General features: G+C 45.1%; 1 protein-coding gene across 1 annotated transcript; it reads left to right on the forward strand.

The window, feature by feature from the left end:
* Positions 1-276: 276 nt before the first annotated feature.
* On the forward strand, positions 277-12,559 carry LOC146267700 (isoaspartyl peptidase/L-asparaginase). The gene is made up of 7 exons (XM_084667207.1): positions 277-337; positions 1,045-1,243; positions 2,352-2,494; positions 6,167-6,330; positions 9,968-10,086; positions 10,233-10,343; positions 12,021-12,559. The coding sequence occupies exons 2-7, from the start codon at positions 1,057-1,059 to the stop codon at positions 12,233-12,235; spliced, it is 939 nt and encodes a 312-aa protein (XP_084523333.1). The 5' UTR covers positions 277-337; positions 1,045-1,056; the 3' UTR covers positions 12,236-12,559.
* The last annotated feature ends 905 nt before the right edge of the window (positions 12,560-13,464 follow it).

Below are 13,464 nucleotides of genomic sequence, written 5' to 3' on the forward strand. Positions count from 1 at the left end.
TATCACCAAATGATACAGGCCTCCGTTATGTCAAGGTGAGTTGGTTGGGTTACCAGATGATGTGATTGCGTAAGAATAGCTTGATCCAGTGAGAGAGGAAGCTTGTTGTCCCACTGTACTTTAATCTGATTGTTGTTACTGTTTTAGTATTATTTTTTTCTTCATTAATGTATTTTAAACGGTAGCTGTAACTATGCTTCTGTATTTGTGACCTGATTGTTCATTGATAAAAAAAAAAAAAGCTTGTTGTCAAAGCTCACCGAGGGATCACGTGTCCAAAAACCACTCCGGTCTTGTGGCGTTAGGATTGCGGAGCCTGCGAATGTGAATAGAACAAGTGAGTATTTATTCGTACTTCTTCATTTGTATGTGATAGGCTACTTAAAAAACTAATTTAACTGATATATGCAATGAAATACGTGGAATGGAAAACTGAATAAAAGTTTCCACTGCTTGCTGTTCATTGTGCCTCCACATTGGCAAGATTAGTCTACGAAGTTGATCATTCATTTGACCAGAAACTACAGTTAAGCGTAAATCACTAAATACTATTTTCTACATTAGACACAGAAATACAAGATGATGTCACTTAATTGCGTTTTTTAAGACACTGACTTGAAAAATCTAACATGTGAACAAATGGATCAAACACGGGCGTAAGGCACCTAAAGTGCTTACAGTTTTTTTTCCGATTGCTTAAGCACAATTTTGAAAACAGCGCTCAATTTGTCAAAACACAACACCAGATTCACACAACCAGACACACAACTAACACCCCCAAACTTTTGCAAAATGAAACACTTTGTTCAAAACTAGACCGTCATGTATAAAAAAAACAAAATATGTCACGCTATGCCACACACATGGTTCTTAACATCTGACTGTTTGAACCAGTTAAACACTGTTTCAAATGTGAAACACTTGTGTTTATAGTTGTGCAGTTCTCTCTTATAGTTGTTTTGCTCCTCGAGTGTCAGTTTTCACTAACTGTGTTAATAGACATTTTTGAGAGAAATCGGAAAAAAATTGAACGTTTGTCTCAAGGCGTACCTTGGGATGAGTGCCGTGATAGTCGTCCATGGTGGAGCTTGGGCCATTCCAGACGATCTGGCCCAGGCGTCGGTAGCGGGGGTCAAGGCCGCCGCCCGGCGCGGTTTCATGGCCATGAAAACGGGAGCCAGTGCTCTGGAGGCCGTGGAGCTGGCTGTGAGGACCATGGAGGACGACCCAGTGTTTGACGCAGGTACGCCCATGTTCCGGAATTACCTGTAACACTTAGAAATTCTGAAAATATCATCCGTTTCACTCTTTAATGTTTTGAACATTTTGTACAATAATTTAAGATGACTTGATAGTGATTCCTGAAAATCATATCAAGCTCTAAAGACTGCAATTTTGTGGGACCCCCCAAAGTAAAAATAATGGGGGATTCCCCTAGACGTGTGGAGGATTTGAGACCCCCTCTTTTGAACCCAGTATGTGCCTCCCGGTCCTGGAAACGAGTGCGCCCCTGTGGCTGGTCTAAGCTGGATGCTTCATGCATCCACTCTGCCCCAAACCATCAACTGACACAACACAACAAGGCCTGCTCTAAAAACTTTGCCAGTAGTTTCGGTGGGTTCAGAGAGCATCTCAGATCTCAAAACAAAAACTTTCACCAGTCCCAGTTTTCCCCAGATCCCTTCCCGGTCCCGAGGTCATCCTGGAACCTAGCCGAGCTGGAAGGCTTCGGAGGGCAGCCGTCGTCAGATTACACACGGAAACCTTTTGGGAACAAAACAAGACACTTCATTAACACACTGGGCTTGTCTGAAGTCATCTCATCTGCCATGGCTAACTGCCACATTAGATGAAACTGCAGAGTCCTTCAATCATTGGAGCGAAATAAGCACTTCATCAGGAGGTCATTTTATACGGCCTGACAGACAGGAAGGGAGCGACGTCCAATCAATAAACAACTAATGCATTCGCACTTTGAGAGAGGAGAAATCTACTTAGAGTGATACCCACGACTTGAGAAGTGTGCTGTGATACTGTTATGTTGTTTTGAGAGATAGTCTTATACTGCATCTTTATTCCTATAACAGAACTGAAAGTTGGATGTGATTTTTGATGTTGGATATTGAATTGCTACCAGAATATCACCAGTATTGTGTTCCTGTGACTCAGAATTGCAAAGTGAACGTTTGTATAAACCGACACACACCATATCACATTATACACACTGCCTGTGCTGTATGTCTGTGTGGTTTGTTATACTTTTATGTAGCCCAAGTGAACACCACAGTTTGTTCTCGGAGACTCTTAAGTTATAGTGCATGACTTCTAATGAGGGGGTTGCTTTGTTTAAGGTCACGGGGCTGTGCTGAATGCTGATGGAGAGGTGGAGCTGGATGCCATCATTATGGACGGCAGGACCCTCGCTGCCGGAGCCGTGTCTTGTGCGAGGAACATCTCCAACCCGGTCTCTCTGGCGAGGGCTGTGATGGAAAAGGTTACCTTTGTCTTTTTCTCCTCCTTTCTTTGCTCCTGTTCTCTCTCCTTTCAGGTGAACAAAACCTGTCAGTGGTTTCCCGAAGGCAGCAGCACCTGCGCTCAGCCTTAGTATCGACTTGGAGGCTTAATCACCTGTCCAGTGGTTACCCTTTTTGTGTTTTGATTGAAAAACAATGAAGTAGTGGATTTTGTTCCGGTCTCGTTCCGTTGCCAGATGAATCTAGCCTCCTCTGAAACGCTGCAGCATCCCTTTCAGCCAGCTTGTCACCTTCAAAAGAATCTTTAGTATTTTCAGGCTTCTGGGTCGTTAACCAAATATAGCCCCCAGAACTAGGGGAGCTGACAGGTCAGACGTCGCCTGGGAAACGAGTAGTGATCCAGCGAGCGCGAGGGATGACATGGAGATGTATCACCATGAACAGAAGGACGAGTGGTTCTTCTTTGGTGTTTACCTAAGTAGCCCAGTGGCAGTTAAAGGACTAATGAACGTTGAACTATTTTAGCTACACACGCATACACGCACACACACTGTCCATCACTGCAAGAGGTTTTCTACTAATTCCAAAGATCAAAGGTAGTGTGAGATAGCTGTCAGGTTCAACAGCACGGGGGAGAGATAATAGGAGAGGCTATCAGGATCTCTCCACATTCTGCCATTCACATTATATTAAATACTGTACCATCTTTTCCTATCTTGTGTTGCGGCTAACTTATTACGCTCAAAGATGCTCTCTGGAACTTGACGTTGAGAATGACTGGGATCAAGGACTGAAACTCATGATGCACCTCAATATTATTTACATTCTCGTCTGAGTAACTCCAAGCCTGTGCTTGGTTTCTCTCTCTCAGAAGCTGCCTTGAATTGGCCCCAGCAGTCCCCTGCTAATATAATACCCTTTCCCAGGTAACCATGGCAGCAGCGTCTCAACCGAGGCTCTTCTAAAATCTGCATACACTCACAAGGGGGGAGGACAGTAGGTTGTTTGTCATGTGCTGCTAAGCAACAAAGTACCAGTGGAGGAAACCCTCGTATTTCAGGGCCTTGGAAGGCATGGCGTGTTTGTCTCAGGGAGAGCCTGATGTGGTTTCTGTGGTAACGTCAGGGCCTTGGTACACATGCACCGTCTGACATGACCCTCTGTATAAGAGTACTGATAGCATCCTCTCTGTACACCTAGGCAACACCCAAGATTCACCTTGTCACTCCAGGACAGCGGGAGGCTAAACGCTGTTAGGATAGATGCCCCAGGCTGTCCACCCCCCCCCCCCCCCTTGAAAGACCTTGCTAGTTTTAGCTGTGAGCTGCCAGATCTGTTGAACAGCTCTGTATTAAATATTCATCGGGGGAGTGAGTGATCAATGCTGCTATCAAGCTTCAGTGACCCTGTAGTCTGGAGTGCACTCAGTCTGACAGAGAAAAATCACTTTCATAATCGCCTAAATATTTTAAAGTTTCCCTATAGGACTAATGGTGTCTGTGTGTCTCCCATTACAGGCTGAGGAGGAATAACGTTCCTACAGCTCAGTAGTTTTACCACAGCAGACAGACGTGCCTGAAAGTCATTTATAAATTAGCAAATGTTATTGTTTTTATTAGGGTTACAATAGATCCAAAGATGTCTAAGCTGGATGCTTCATGTACCGCTGTTTAAGTTGAATGGTTGGAAATTAGTCCCACACCATTAAGTCATATTCTCTGTTGTCAGGGAGATTCAGGCTGTTATCAGGGTTACTATGCAGGAAATGCGAACTTTTGTCACAGCGGGTTTACCATAGAGACATCATATGATATTATTAGTGAATTACTGTTGAGTCCTGTCTTTCTTTCTCTTTCTCTCCATCTTTCTCTCTCTCTCTCTCTCTCTCCCTCTTTCCCCCTCTCTCTCTCTCCTCTCTCTCTCTCTCTCTCTCTCTCTCTCTCTCTCTCTCTCTCTCTCTCTCTCTCTCTCTCTTCCACCTCTTTCCCTCTCTCTCTCCTTCTCTCTCTCCCCCTCTCTCTCTCCCCCCTCTCTCTCTCCCCCCTCTCTCTCTACCCCCCCCTCTCTCCTTTTTTCTCCCCATCTCTCACTCCCTCTCTCTCTATCTCCTCCCCCTCTCTCTCTCTCTCCCCCCTCTCTCTCTCCCTCTTTCTCCCCATCTCTCCCCCTCTCTCTCTCTCTCCCCCCCTCCCCCCTCTCTCTCTCTCCCCCCTCTCTCTCCCCCTCTCTCCCCCTCTCTCTCTCTCCCTCTCTCCCCCCTCTCTCTCCCCCTCTCTCTCTCTCCCTCTCTCCCCCCTCTCTCTCCCCCTCTCTCCTCCCTGCCAGAGTAGCTAAGTGTCTGAGGAAGGTGTCAGGACCAGAGATGTTCGCCCAGCAGTATAGATTAAAGCTCCTATGTGACTCAGCTGTCATAGATAGAGTTACTGCACAGCCATGATGGGCAGGTCAAGGTGATATCACAGACCTCAGCGCCTGTCTGACGTCAAGGTGATATCACAGACCTCAGCGCCTGTCTGACGTCAAGGTGATATCACAGACCTCAGCGCCTGTCTGACGTCAAGGTGATATCACAGACCTCAGCGCCTGTCCGATGTCAAGGTGATATCACAGACCTCAGCGCCTGTCTGACGTCAAGGTGATATCACAGACCTCAGCGCCTGTCCGATGTCAAGGTGTTATCACAGACCTCAGCGCCTGTCCGACGTCAAGGTGATATCACAGACCTCAGCGCCTGTCCGATGTCAAGGTGATTTCACAGACCTCAGCGCCTGTCTGATTGGCCAGTCCTTGTGTTTACCAGTCACATCTATTCTATTAAATTGTGTTGTTATATCAGGAAAATACAGCTTGGCTTCATAATACAATTTTTTGTATCAACGCTGATTATGTCTTTTTTTTTTCTTTCGGTTTTTAATGAGGCAACTGGGACAGCAGAAAATGTTTTGTTTTGCTGCAACAGAACACACACTCAGACATCTAACCCGTAGTTGCTCTACAGGTCAACTACATCTTGGTTTCTTTAGAAAATAGAGCTTTTAAAGTGGCTGTGAAGCAGAACTGAAAATTAGTTTTAAGTTCATCACACCGCAAAAGAATGTGTTGTTAACTACCTATCCAAATTCAAATGAAAAAAACACAGACAAGTATGTTCAATTAGGCTTTGAAATTGTGAGAAAATCAGCAGTCTTCTCTGCTTGAGACTGGGGGGGCGTGTCGTGTGAACACGCGTGCTCCGAACCTTCGAATTTATTGAATTTAGCAACAACAGCAACACTAGCTAAATCTATTGCAGATATCAGAACAGACCTACCTGCAGTCTCTGAGAGTTGTGTGTGTTAATGACTTTGCATCGTACCAGCTGAGTAACAGAATGCAGATTATATAAACCGTCTATGATCTGACCTAGATAGGTGGCTGTGACGTAGATAGGTTGGGTTTTGGCCCCGCCTTTACAAAACCTGAGCTGAAAACGAGTGAGAAACTGTTGAACGGTCTAACTCCACATTTCAGTGAGACTAAGTTTGAAATTGCTTTACAGCATCTTTAAATCTAAAAGATGTAACTGAACATGGATATTCTGGCGTATCCATTCATAATGAACTCGGTCTTGTACGTATGTACTTAATGACTCGTTCTTATATGTTTATTTATTATTATAAATACGCTTCTTCTGTCATGTCTTTCCATCTCAGACCGACCACGTCATGCTCACAGACAGAGGTGCCAACCGATTCGCTCAGAGCATAGGCATCCAGGAAGTGTCACCAGAGAGCCTCGTCACGGAGCAGGAGCGGAGGGAGTGGGAGAAGAACAGGAAGTACTCCAGCGGAGTGAAGGAACTCTTTAACTCCCAGTGGTAAGGTCCATTGTGCCATGGTGTGACTGGTCGAGGAGGGGGCCGCGGGGTACAAATAAGATTCAAACGTTAATCTGCTGCTGTAGACTTCTCCCCTCACCTTTCACACCCCTGACGATACCTTACAACAGGTTTTACTTTGATTTACTTGGTGTACGGCGTGTACAGTCCATTCAGACCAGGTTGCTGCTACTAAACGTGACTTGTTTGGGATGCAGTATCTGAGTAAGGCTGTCAAAGACACAGTGGCAACTGAAGATGATGCTGAATATGATGCTGAAGATGATGCTGAAGATTATGCTGAAGATGATGCTGAAGATGATGCTGAAGATGACGCTGAAGATGATGCTGGAGATGATGCTGAAGATGATGCTGAAGATGATGCTGAAGATGATGCTGAAGATGACGCTGAAGATGATGCTGGAGATGATGCTGAATATGATGCTGAAGATGATGCTGAAGATGATGCTGGAGATGACGCTGAAGATGACGCTGAAGATGATGCTGAAGATGATGCTGAAGATGATGCTGAAGATGATGCTGAAGATGATGCTGTATTGAACAGAGGGACGAGGCAGGTTGGTCCCCTGAGAGGGGGGGGGGGGGGGGGGCAGCTAGCGACAGCGTCCAGGAGTGTGGTGCGGCGGGGGATCAGATGATAGATGATGTGACAGGAACAGACATCCCTCCCTGAGTGACAGGACACAGTCGACGACGAGACAGCCGCCGCTACGTGGAAGCTGTAGTGGTGAACTTCACTGCCTCGTGGAGGGTGACCCTTCCAGGAGTTTCTTAGAGATGTAAAAAAGCAGAAGGGAGAAAATTACAGAGCACAAACACAAGAAGAAAGGGAGTGATGGACGAGACGGATAAATAGCTATAATTTTGTAGAAGTTCTGATTGCTTGCCGATGAAAGAAAGCTAGGACGTCGTTTTCTGTTCTGTGTGAGGAAATACAAGTGAAGATGGTTTCAGATAGTGAATAGCTATCTCCTCCACTTGGATGCTGGAATAGTCTGTCCAGACACCACCACCGTGGCAATTTCCACATCCCTCTTTTTTCTCTGTATATTTTCTGGGTGTCTCTCTGTCTCTGGGTTTTTGTTTGGCAGCCCTGCAATTCTAGAACAGCGTGACCAGTTGGAACCTCCGGACTGTATTGGAAGATTCTCACTGTGATGAGAAATTTCAGACACATGGACTCTGCTTTTACTGTCCAAACAAGCACTGCAGGGTCTCGCCGCTGGCTGAAATTGGGTGTTATTTGTGGAGAGACGTTACCAACTTCTCCTCCTAAAGAAAAAACAAACAAATACAAATATTTGCCACCTGTTTTCATGCTATGAGAAACTATACTTTTGCTTCGCTGTACACTGAAGCTGCTGTGTGCATGTTGACACACAGCAGTAATGCCAGTAGCTGGTTGTCATGTAAGGTCAGTGAGAAAAACCTTGCTGTCCACAAAGAAACAGGTATTGATTGTTCATGGGGTTTCAGATGTCAGTTAACCCTGGGTCAGATTCATCCTCTTCACCATCTTCTTGAGAGAGCCTCTTCTGACACGCAGGGACTTGTCTGCTTGAATGAAAAGAACCAGCCGTGGTGTAAGTCTTGAATGGAAAAGCCTTCCAGAGCGCCACCTGTCGCCCTCACGCCGCCCCCAAGGACGAGGCCTTGATGTGGGCTGGAGAGCCTTGCCCCAGGAGGGATTCTAGGGATGGTACATTGATAAGACGGATACCGTTTTAGAGCATTTCAGCATCAGAACAGCAGGTTAGGGACGCGAGGAGTAGATAAATGGGATCCGGAAGGTAGGCAGTGAGAGCTGGGGGTCTCCGCAGTGGCCCTGTCGGGGTAGAGACGGGATGCTGAGGCAGGAATGGGGCCCTGGAGGGGCCAAACGACAGTTGGCAGAGCTGAAGCCTCCGCCGTTAGCTCCCTGTGTTCCTGCTGCTTCATCACCGATGGGGCCCTGAGCTCCGCAGATAACAGGCCCCTGGAGGCCTAACAAGCACAACATCCTGCCACTGGAACGCCAACATACGCCTGTCTTAATGTGGGGCTTTTATACCCAGAGACCCAGAGGTCAAACAGGCTGACCCTGCTCATCATCAGCATGGATAGCAGTCATCAACGTCCTGGCAGAGGTGAACAGAGCCATTAGAATGCAGCACAGTGCTATTAAACTACAGTGGCAATTAGCTGTGGTCTTCATGACCTATTTTAGCTATGCACCTTCGGAGGGAAAATCTCATCAATACATACCAGACCCCGGGGACAAAGTTGGCTTAAAATCAGCTGTGTCTGGAGCATTTTCAGACACAAGGCTCTCAATGGCCCCGGTAATGAGTCGCCTTACTGTCGTAATTAACAGAGTTCAACGGCACTGTTCCCTCCTCCCTTGTGGATCCAGTGGAGCCAGCTGTGTCATGACCTTGTGGGCTGAAAACTCACTCGTGGTTGTTTCTTTTATTCTCTCATTTATTCTGTCTGACTTGGACAGACTGGGGCCCGCAGCGTGTTCAGCACCGCTTGTTCTTCGAAACACGATGAGGCCTCGAGTGTCTCAATAAGAACCCCTTTCAGTGGAGAATCTCGATCAACCTGACCTTTCAACATGTGTTATGAGGGCTGGGATGAATCCATGACTTGGGAGCAAGGCCTCCAGGTCTTGTGCTCCCAGAAACAGCAGCAGAAGGACGTCTCTGGGATCTGGAAGTGGAATGGAGGCCTCCAGGTCTTGTGCTCCCAGAAACAGCAGCAGAAGGACGTCTCTGGGATCTGGAAGTGGAATGGAGGCGTCCGTATGAGAAGATCCATCGTCTGTTCGGCCTTTTAAAGAGCTCCTTCATCGTTCTGGGTCCAGGTCGTCTGAATGTCCCATCAGTCAGCTACCGCACATCAGGAGGGCCTCGGCTACACTCCACGGCTCACTTCCTGACTCTGACGTATTATCCCTCCACAGAAGACGTTTTTAGCTTCTGTTTTCAGCCGATCAGTGTGATTCGGACAGTTGTGATTTAATAGAGCAATCAGATGCCCTTCACTGGTGACTGATGTTTCCTTTCAAGAGCCTGACGAGCGATCCTCCACCAACTGCTTCAGACCAATCCTCCTTCCTTTTTGTTGTTAGGAGGCGGTGTGGTTGCTCAACCATTACTTGGAAATATTAGTTTGGGCGTTTGTTTGGTTTGCCCTTGGCCTACCCTTCTCCAAGTGACACGCTCTGTTACAACGCTGTCTGGCCTGTTGCTTAGGTTTTTACCCAGAAAGCAATGTTTAGCAGGCTTGATAGAATGAAATGAATATATTCTGCCTCTTTAGAGACTGGCACACCATTCATCTCGTTCAGTTTACTGTTGTTACCAATGTTATTACAATCCTACATTCTCTCTCTCAGCTATAATCTGAATCTTAGACTGTCTCTCTTTCTCTCATCTATGATCAGAATCATACCGTCTCTTTCTCTTGCTTCGTCTATGATCAGAATAATACTCTCTCTCTTGATTCATCTAGGATCAAAATCATACTCTCTCTCTCCAACTGCTACCAGAATAATATACTGTCTCTTTCTCAGCTATAATCAGAATCACATACACTAACTGGTGCTATGATCAGAATCCTTCTCTCTCTGCAGGGGACATGACACTGTAGGGGCTGTCGCTCTGGACTGCTCTGGGAACGTTGCCTGTGCCACGTCAACTGGTGGGATACGAAACAAAATGGTCGGCAGAGTAGGAGATTCCCCTGTCATTGGTAGGCAAAAGTTGTTTTGGGAAAAGTTTTACTGAGTAACTACGGTTAGCAGTCCAAACATTGCCCAATAACTTTCTGGCCTTATCATTGTAGCAAACATCTCACCACGCTTGCATGTTTTCCCCTCCTTGGCACCTGTGGGTTAGGCTCTGGGGGCTATGCTGATAACCTGAGCGGAGCTGCATCCTGTACCGGCCATGGAGAATCCATCCTGAAAGTCACTCTGGCCAGGCTTATCCTGTTCCACATGGAGCAAGGTACGGAATACACACACGGCATACACACATGTACACACACACAGATATATACACACATGTACACATACACACACACACACACACATACACACATCTACGCACACACATGTACATACCCACATGTACATACATACAGATACATACACACATATGCAAACATACAGATCTGTTGTCCTTGGTGAAAATAGACTGTCTTTCTGTTTTTACCAGGAAATACTTATTGGGTCAGGAAGTATTCATGAAAAATAATGAATTACGAGGTTGGAATGCCAATCCATTCATTGCTAGTGAGGTTTTCTAAGTAGTGGGTCGTAAGTCACAATATTACACACCCATGTAATTGGCCTACTTCTCTTCTGGCAATTCAATTAGTCACACAGCAGTAGCTCTGGATGTCTTTCTGCCTTCATGTTGACATGATGGATAGCCACTTGGTTATGTTATTACCAAATCTAGTCATCTTATTACCAAAACTCATACGGCAGGCAAGCCGAGCGGAGCGACACATTCTAAATTGAATTGCGCTGGTGACTAATGTGCTATCAATTACAAACATGTCAGGATGTGGGGAACTAAAACGGCTGCTTAATGAGGGGGCGTGGCTATCGCCGCTTTATTGCTCTCGTTAATTGAATTCATTTTTGGGAATTTGAATTTGTTATTTGCTTCTCCCCATGCTACAGGGAGACCCCACAACAGTCTCTGCAGAGCCACGCCCCTCAGACCTGGATCATGACACGCTTTCCCTTTGGATTCACCTTTCTTTACACACACTAACTTAACAAAAACTGTTTTTACTTGCACTATGCAAAAACAACTCTATTCTATTTATAACTCAAGTCTATTTTTTATTTAAATAAAAAATAGACACCTAAAAATACAACCCTCATTAGACTTCCACAAATCCATGTGTTTATTTGTATGTTCATTTTTTACCAAGGGATCATTCTTTGAAGCTTGTCACTGGATGCGTTTCCTTTCTGTCTACCAGCCCAGGCAGAGCTACATCCACTCAACCATCAGGCTTGGGAGTCTGACCATGTTGTTTAACTAATGCAGGCGCCTGTGAAGTTTTGACACTACCATTGCCAATCATTTTAATTGGTGGGCAGGAGGCGGAGGTGATTGAGCTAGCAGAGGCTGCAGTTGGCTGGTAATGAGGAAATGTGTGTGGAGGGGTCAGTCGGGCTATTGTTTGTTGAAGTGTCCTCTGGTAATGACACGAAGGAGACGGGGAGAATGGCTGCAGTCTCGCTGCGCCGCTCTCTACCTCCTCAGGGCTTCTTTCCCTCTCGTGTCAGATGCTTGGCACTCACACAACCCAGTTCTTGTTCATTCAAGCTTTGATTCAGACTCTTTGTGACTTGCACTTTTATTCGGTTTTGCTGTCCCCGGAAGTATTGGCGTAATTAAAGTATGGTTTGACTGTACTGCCAGACTGACTTGACTTTAAAAAGTAGTTCTAAGGTCTGAAAAGGTGTAAGACTGGTGTAAGACTGGTTTTGTGTCGCATACACAGCAAGATGGCTAGCTACAGTAGGTAAACAAACACAAGGCATCCTATTGTACGGCACTTCTGTAGAGGAACCAAAATCAATTTGCTTTATACAAATCAAAATGTTTTCTGTTACAACAACAACAACACACCATCAGTTCCATGCTCGTGTGTCTGGACAGGTAAAGGCACCGCCGAAGCTGTGAACGTTTCTCTGACATACATGGGCGAGCGTGTCCGAGGAGGAGGCGGGGCCATAGCAGTCTCTCGTACGGGGGATTGGGCGGCCAGGTTCACCACTGAGAGGATGGCTTGGGCAGCCCTGGAAGAGGACCGTCTGACCTATGGGTTAAACCCAGGGGAAGCCTTTAAAGAGCCTGTGAACATGCTTAACTGAAGATAAGGTTGATGATGTGAAAAACACTCTCCATCTTTCTCAGGCATTAAGTTGTTAATATATGGGTCTCTGTGGATCATGATTGACTCTCACTAAACTTTATTTGACATTGTTGAAAGGTTAACTGTCCCAAAACGGGACCATCTAATTTTAGATACACTAAATATGGTACTTAGTAGTGTGAATGTATGTACTTTCAAAGGTTTGATGAGAAATGTTTTTAAGGACTTCTCAGACACCAGTGGGATGTGAGAAATGTGCGGTTGAGTAAACTAACTGTGTTTTGTTCCACATTCTCTTTATAGTTTAAATAAATATTCTCTCATCCCACCTTTTAATGATTTGAAAGTGATTGTACAGCCTTCTCCTAGCCTAATGAACTAACCCCTGCCGAGTTTAATACTAATTAACATTTTGGATTGTTTGATCAGTAGGGATTGGGTCTAGCAGGGGTATAGACTATATATTCATACCTGTATCAACTGTGGATGGAAAACAGATAAACAAGTTTTATGCCAGATTTGGTTTATTTAGGATTCTATGCATAAGTACCTCATAAGGCATAAACAAATAACTAAGACAAACATCAAAAGCACACAGTGAATTTACATAGTGTGCTTTGCAAAGTACAAGTGGGCTGTCATATTAAGATATAAATAATAACTTTCTTTATATTTTATTCTTTTTCATCGTTAGTCTTTTTTTACCATGTAGTCTGCAAGTTAGACTTCATGAATATAAATTACATTTTCAACAACAGAATAGCTTATTTGTCGGAAAATTGAATAGCCTACCATGTAAATGTTACCGAATCATATTAAACGTAAATAGTATGGCCAGATAAAAATACATTCATTTACCATGAAAATTGAGAGAATGACACGAAACAACGGATGGAAACGGATAGGCCTAATGTATTTTATTTTAAATGTGGTTTAGAAAAAGGATTGTGGTAGTAGCCTACTTTTACATTATTGTGCGTATGGCGTCCTCCAGTGGATTAATCCTGTACTACGTAGCCTACTAAAGACACAACCATTAAAAATAAAATAAAAACCCGCATAATATTTCGCAGGAGGGTATTGAGGGAACTGCTTTAAAAGTCAACGGGTGGAGAATAGAGGAGCAGACGATATCACATTGATTTCACGCCGTTCCGAAACAAAGCCACCCGGGAAAAGATCCCGCCGGGCTACCCCAGTTTACGAAATGGTGTTGGTAAACACGAG

Source organism: Hypomesus nipponensis, chromosome 11, assembly GCF_054491055.1.
Source record: "Hypomesus nipponensis isolate SF chromosome 11, ASM5449105v1, whole genome shotgun sequence".
NCBI classification, from domain to species: domain Eukaryota; kingdom Metazoa; phylum Chordata; class Actinopteri; order Osmeriformes; family Osmeridae; genus Hypomesus; species Hypomesus nipponensis.

Bases quoted from the DNA above. Each gene is read 5' to 3' on its own strand.
- LOC146267700 (XM_084667207.1), top strand. From the start codon at position 1,057: ATGAGTGCCGTGATAGTCGTCCATGGTGGAGCTTGGGCCATTCCAGAC. The intron at 2,495-6,166 runs GTTACCTTTGTC...TTTCCATCTCAG, and splicing joins CGAGGGCTGTGATGGAAAAG to ACCGACCACGTCATGCTCAC. The intron at 10,344-12,020 runs GTACGGAATACA...GTGTCTGGACAG, and splicing joins CCTGTTCCACATGGAGCAAG to GTAAAGGCACCGCCGAAGCT.